Source organism: Priapulus caudatus, unplaced genomic scaffold, assembly GCF_000485595.1.
Source record: "Priapulus caudatus unplaced genomic scaffold, Priapulus_caudatus-5.0.1 Scaffold1453, whole genome shotgun sequence".
NCBI classification, from domain to species: domain Eukaryota; kingdom Metazoa; phylum Priapulida; class Priapulimorpha; order Priapulimorphida; family Priapulidae; genus Priapulus; species Priapulus caudatus.
In genome coordinates, this window is record NW_014578514.1 from 25165 (window position 1) to 31962 (window position 6798).

A 6798-nucleotide genomic window follows, 5' to 3' on the forward strand; every position below is an offset into this window, starting at 1 on the left:
GCACGACTGAAATTGTACGTTCATAACCGTAGCAACAGACCCCAGATGAGCCCAGACGCTGTGCGGCTCTTGTTATTAATTAATTTGAAATGTTTTGAATTGATTTAAAATTGTGTATTTGAAATGTTTGAAAATGATTTTTGAAGGGGATGGCTTTCCATACGTTGACGTTGTTTTGAAATGAATCCCTCTCTGGGAGATTAATTTAATATGGCGTCGCCAACGCTTTTGTCCTCCATTGTCAGTGGCTGCTGCCATGTGTTATTAACGGCACGATCTGTAATCCTTGTACTCAATTTTAAAATGTAAATTCTATTTTTGCGCAATATAACACGGAAAGTCGTTAGAAGCTACTCGTGTTGTTGACCATAACACGAGTTATTGCGCATAATGTATACCATGTACTTGGTTAATAGGTCAGATTTTAATATGCAACCACCATTCTCAACCGAAGTATAGTCGGTTTTAAATCGATCGATGTATCTACCAAATCGATCGGCAACAAAATGGGAGAGTCGGTGAAAGGTTGTTCCACGTACGTTGTTTGCTAAGTTCTGATCTATTTTTTTCGCGCAGGTTGAGGTCGGCAAGGAGAACGAGAACGGGGTTCCTCCGATCACGCTGCTGATTCGCGACAAAGCCGACAAGGACAAAGCGAACTTCCAACGACTGAATGACGCGATAAAGAAGAGTCGCTCTGGGAAGACGATCGGAGAGTTCGTGAAGGACAAGTTCCCCGGGGAGTTCCTCGAACATTGGCGCGGTTCGCTGGAGAAGGGCGGTTACGAATTCGTGGACGTGAGTCACGCGGTCGCCTACCTGATGGCCGTTAAGGAGGAGAGCGAGATGGCGCTCATCAAGAAGTCATGTCTCGTCACCTGCACCGTCTTCAGCAAGTACTTCAAGGAGCAGGTGATGGAGATCGTCGACGCGAACAAGAAAGTCCGCCACGTTAAGATCGCGGACGGAATCGAGGAGGCCATCACGAACAAGAAGTTCACGCAGGGCGTCGACCCGGCGCAGATCGAGATGTGCTACCCGCCGATCGTGCAGAGCGGCGGCAACTACAGCCTCAAGTTCAGCGTGATGAGCGACAAGAACAACATGCACTTCGGCGCGATCGTGTGCGCGTTCGGAACACGCTACCGCTCCTACTGCTGCAACATCGTGCGAACACTCATGGTCGACCCGACGCAGGCCATGCAGGACAACTACGAGTTCCTTGTCGCCGTGGAGGAGGATGTGATCGCGAGGCTGAAACCCGGAGCGCGATTCGCCGATGTCTACGCCGAGGCTGTGCGCGCGGCGAAGGAGAAGAAACCCGCACTCGTCGACAAACTCACGCGAAACTTCGGCTTCGTGATGGGAATAGAGTTCCGCGAGGGGGCGCTACTGATCGGCGCCAAGTCGACGGCCGTCGTCCGCCGCGGGATGGTCTTCAACGTCAACGTCGGGCTCGCGGGTTTGAAGAACGAGGGCGCCACCGACAAGCACGCGCAGACGTACGCGTTGTTCGTCGGGGACACGGTCGTCGTCGGCGACGGCGAGGCGGAGGCTGCGAGCCTGCTTACGCCGGTGAAGAAACGCGTGAAGCACGTCGGCATCTTCCTGAAGGACGAGGACGAAGACGACGAGAGCGGCGACGAGGTGAACGGCAACGAGAGGGCGCCGGCGTTGCTCGGCCGCGGGAAGCGCGGAGCCGTCCTCGACAGCAAGCTGCGGCACGAGATGACGGCCGACGAGCGGAGGAAGGAACACCAGGTGGAGCTGGCGAACAAGCTGAACGAAGACGCGAAGGACCGGCTCGCGAAGCAGAACAAGAAGGAGAACGCGCCGAAGTCATCAAAGTCGAACGTCTCCTACAAGAGTCACTCGATGATCCCGCGCGAGGCGGAGATACGCGAACTGAGGCTGTTCGTGGATCGCAAGTACGAGACGGTGATCCTTCCCGTGTGCGGGATCCCCGTGCCGTTCCACATCTCCACGATCAAGAACATCAGCCAGTCGATCGAGGGTGACTACACGTACCTCCGCGTCAACTTCCACCACCCCGGCTCGTCGATGGGCCGCAGCGAGGGCAACCTCTTCGCGAACCCGGAGGCGACCTTTCTCAAGGAGGTGACGTACCGCAGCAGCAACATCAAGGAGCATGGCGACGCGACGGCGTCCTCGGCCAACCTCAACACGGCCTTCCGACTCATCAAGGACGTGCAGAAGAAGTTCAAGACGCGGGAAGCCGAGATGAAGGAGATGGAAGGCATCGTCAAGCAGGACAAACTCGTCATCAATCCAAACCGCGGAAACCCGAAGCTGAAGGATCTGTACATCCGGCCGAACATTGTGCACAAGCGCATCAGCGGGACGCTGGAGGCGCACACTAACGGATTCCGTTTCACGTCCGTGCGCGGCGACAAGGTCGACGTTCTCTACAACAACATCAAGCACGCGTTCTTCCAGCCGTGCGACGGAGAGATGATCATCCTGCTGCACTTCCACCTGCGCAACGCGATCATCTTCGGAAAGAAGAAGCACACGGACCTGCAGTTCTACACGGAGGTCGGCGAGATAACGACCGACCTCGGCAAGCACTCTCACCTGCACGACCGCGACGACCTGCACGCGGAGCAAGCGGAGAGAGAACTCCGCCACAAGCTCACGTCGGCGTTCAAGAGCTTCTGCGAGAAGGTCGAGACGCTCACGAAGCAGGAGGTCGAGTTCGACACGCCGTTCCGCGACCTGGGGTTCGCCGGCGCCCCCTACCGGAGCACGGTGCTGTTGCAGCCGACGAGCAGCTGTCTGGTGACGCTCACGGAGTGGCCGCCGTTCGTTATCTCCCTCGACGATCTAGAACTCGTTCACTTTGAGCGCGTTCAGTTCCACCTGAAGAACTTCGACATGGTGTTCATCTTCAAGGACTACCACCGCAAGACGGTCATGGTAAACTCCGTGCCCATGAACATGCTGGAGAACGTGAAAGAGTGGCTGAACTCCTGCGACATCCACTACACCGAGGGCATACAGAGCCTCAACTGGGGCAAGATCATGAAGACGATCTGCGAAGATACGGATGGATTCTTCGAGAACGGAGGCTGGACGTTCCTGGAGCCGGAGAGCGGGGACGAGGGGGACGACGACGACGAGGAGGAGGAAGACAACGTGTACGCGCCGAGCGGCAGCGCGAGCGAGTTGGACGAGTCGAGTGAGGATTACTCCGAGGCGAGCGAATACACGGAGTCGGAGAGCGAGGAGGAGGAGCTGGGAAGCAGCGAGGAGAGCGGGAAGGACTGGGATGAGCTCGAGGAGGAGGCACGGAAGGCCGACCACGAGGCGCTGTACGAAGAACCGACGCCGACGAAGAAACGCAAGCGCATCCCCGCCAAGCCTTCGCCGTCGAAGAAACGCCGCCGGTAGGGTCGCCGTCTCGGACGTCACGCCGAAGGAAAACATTCCGAGAGAGAGTGAGCGTGCGGACGAGAGACTGCATCTTGCGTTCTCATATCGTCATATGTCGTACGAGCGATCGAGCCGGTGCTGTCTGCGTGCGTGGAATCGTTGCACACATCACTCGCTCTTGAACTCGCATGAACGCTAAGCGTGCGTGGACGCGCGCGTGTGACCTGCACGCGATCGGAAACCACGGCTATAGCCATCGCAACGTCCCGCTGATAGCTTTCTAGCCGTCACCGTTGCGACCGCTTCACCGGATTGGTCGGATAGTATGTCGCCGCGTCACAAGGACCGCTTCTACGGAGTCGTACTCATTGGATTATGAAGATCAGTACGACTCGTAGCCCACAACGGAGGCTTTCGCCCCGAGTGATCTTTTTGCTGCAGTTGCGTTTTGACCAAAGCGTTGTTATATGAGCGAGTTCGAACGTTGATTTTTGATATTAACTTGCGCGTTTTTTGATTCGTCGTCACTGTCGCCGGGGGTAACGTGATGCTCATATACGCACGCGCAATGAGTATCAGTCATTGTTGTACGCGGGAGATGCGGTAGCGCCATCTGTCGGTGGATGGGAAGCGCCGGCAATTCAACGATAGATGCATGACAGCTGTCGTGCGGAATGGCTGCGGGTGACGCCACCTATTGGCTGGCTGGTTGATATATACATACAATAGGGAACTGCAGCACCCATAGTTATACAAGTGGATTATTACCTTTGCTGTCGTGTATTTTGTACATAGTACCTTTACTGGGCAAAATAGGTCAACGCACACTAATACACGTGCCAGAGTCGGGCGCGCGCTTGTAGTTCTCGTTTGCCCAACTAGATGGCGTAAGCGTGTGTGTGTGTGTGTGTGCGAGCAACTGATCTGAGATGGCGCGTAACGTTGGTCACGGCTACCAAAGTCCCCGCGCCGGTCTTTCCCCGTGTGAGATTTGCTGTTCGCTGCTAGTTTCGCGAGTAGAATCTTCTCAGAATGTCATTGGTGAAGGATTTGCGTCGGCGGCAGTGGTGGCCGGGAGAGAGAGAGAGAGCTACTGTCCTGCGACATTAGATGAGGGGCAACTACTGTATACGCTGTATATTTCGCGGTGGTTTCATTTTCGCGAATTTCGCGAACGCGTCCCCGACCACGAAAATAACAACGCGCTGTTCTTCGCCGATTCATGAATTCACAGACCGCGAAATTGTCCGTCAAGTCTGAATTCACGAAAAATATGGCGTATACAGTATGCTGGCCCCACGGATCCTCCCTCCCGTGCCTGTGTTTGCGGTTTATTTGTGAGCTTCTCGTAGTAAACCGGTAGGTTGGCACAGAGGTCAGCAGCTGCTTGGCTTGGTATGCGCGTAGGATGAGGGGATGAGGGTAACGTGCCATCGTCATCTTTGCTGTAAATTGTTTCTCTGTGTATCTCATCGGTGTGTAACTGTTTCGTACTGTGTCGACAGAGTCGTACCGCTGTTTGTGCTGAATGAGAATTTGTAGAATGAAATAAATATTCGTAATTCACTGTTTATTATAAAAAGACATTATTTTCTCTTGGCTTGTGTGGTTTTCTTGTGTGCTAATTATTTATGACATGGAAGACATTCTTATCTATCCTCTTCTAACTCCATACATCTGGATTGATGTGGAAGAAGTGCAAGAGTTTATTCCATTATTGTGAGACTCGTATATCTGTTACTGTTCTGATTCCGTTCAAAACGCAGATAATAAGGAATCTAACGTATTACTCCCCATGATGACGTTACTGTGAAATTCGAGATCATAGATATCAGGAGTGAATAATAATAGATCTATTATTATTCACTCGGGATATCATGTACAAAATATGTATCACTAAACTGTTGATATAACATGTTATATAAACATAAAAACATATTAGCAGGGGTTGATAATGACAAAAATTTGTCATTATTAACCCCTGATATTAGTTATAGTTTAATTAGTTATATTATTATTTATTATTTTTTATCATTATGTATAGCTATATGCTATCATATACCGCTTATGCAGTGATACATATCTATCAGGATCTACTACTGATATCTATATATGATATCAAGTGTTAATACTGACAAAAATTGTCGTTATTTAAGCCCTGACGATATCTAATATTCAGCACGAAATTCATGAATGGGGATTGCGGCGGGGGTGGGGATAATTGGCCCCTAATTACATAGTGGCGTCACCTGGCGGAGAACTACGTTTGGTTCCGAATTTAGATATGGTGGTCGCAGCAGTAAACAGTTATACTTTGTTTTGACGAAATATGTTCATTATTTAAAAAATGAAATTGAGGACCAGGAACGTACTAATTCCAGAGAAACGCAACGATCATCTTTATATGTTATTCGGAAGTGTAACGTCTGAGCCAATATACTGCACCTACGGTACGATGTAGTCTGTAGCGTAGCCTAGTAAACAACACAATGAATAGGTCCCTATACTACTACTAATAGTACTGAGTAGTAGTAGTAAAATTAGAAATTTATGGCTCATGCAAAATTTCCTAGACTATCTCGTCATACGGTCACACGTGACGTAGTGTAGTCAATTCTATTTGTAATTTTAAATTTTGTATACGTACACACGGCAAGCATGATGGCCCAAGGATAGAGAACATGGGTCCCAATAAAACCAATGTGCCTAAACCTAACCCTAACCCTAATTCTAACCCTAACCCTAATCCTAACCCTAACCCTAACCATAACCCTAACCTTAAGCAAGTTGTTGACCATAACATGAGCTATTGCGCATAATGTATACCATGTACTTGGTTAATAGGTCAGATTTTAATATATATGCAACCACCATTCTCAACCGAAGTATAGTCTATTTTAAATCGATCGATGTATCTACCAAATCGATCGGCAACAAAATGTGAGAGTCGGTGAAAGGTTGTTCCACGTACGTTGTTCGCTAAGTTCGGATCTATTTTTTTCGCGCAGGTTGAGGTCGGCAAGGAGAACGAGAACGGGGTTCCTCCGATCACGCTGCTGATTCGCGACAAAGCCGACAAGGACAAAGCGAACTTCCAACGACTGAATGACGCGATAAAGAAGAGTCGCTCTGGGAAGACGATCGGAGAGTTCGTGAAGGACAAGTTTCCCGGGGAGTTCCTCGAACATTGGCGCGGTTCGCTGGAGAAGGGCGGGTATGAGCGAGTAGCTTCTAACGACTTTCCGTGTTATATTGCGCAAAAATAGAATTTACATTTTAAAATTGAGTACAAGGATTACAGATCGTGCCGTTAATAACACATGGCAGCAGCCACTGACAATGGAGGACAAAAGCGTTGGCGACGCCATATTAAATTAATCTCCCAGAGAGGGATTCATTTCAAAA

The 6798-nt window shown here is 50.5% G+C and overlaps 1 protein-coding gene across 1 annotated transcript in view; it reads left to right on the top strand.

Moving 5' to 3' along the window:
• The window catches only part of LOC106816682 (FACT complex subunit SPT16-like), a 12558-nt gene extending 7576 nt beyond the window's left edge, over window positions 1-4982 (top strand). The window contains exon 2 of the mRNA XM_014821304.1: window positions 577-4982. Within this exon, the coding sequence (XP_014676790.1) occupies window positions 577-3411 (2835 nt within the window). The 3' untranslated portion in view covers window positions 3412-4982. The remainder of the gene's footprint in view (window positions 1-576) is intronic.
• Window positions 4983-6798: the final 1816 nt, after the last annotated feature.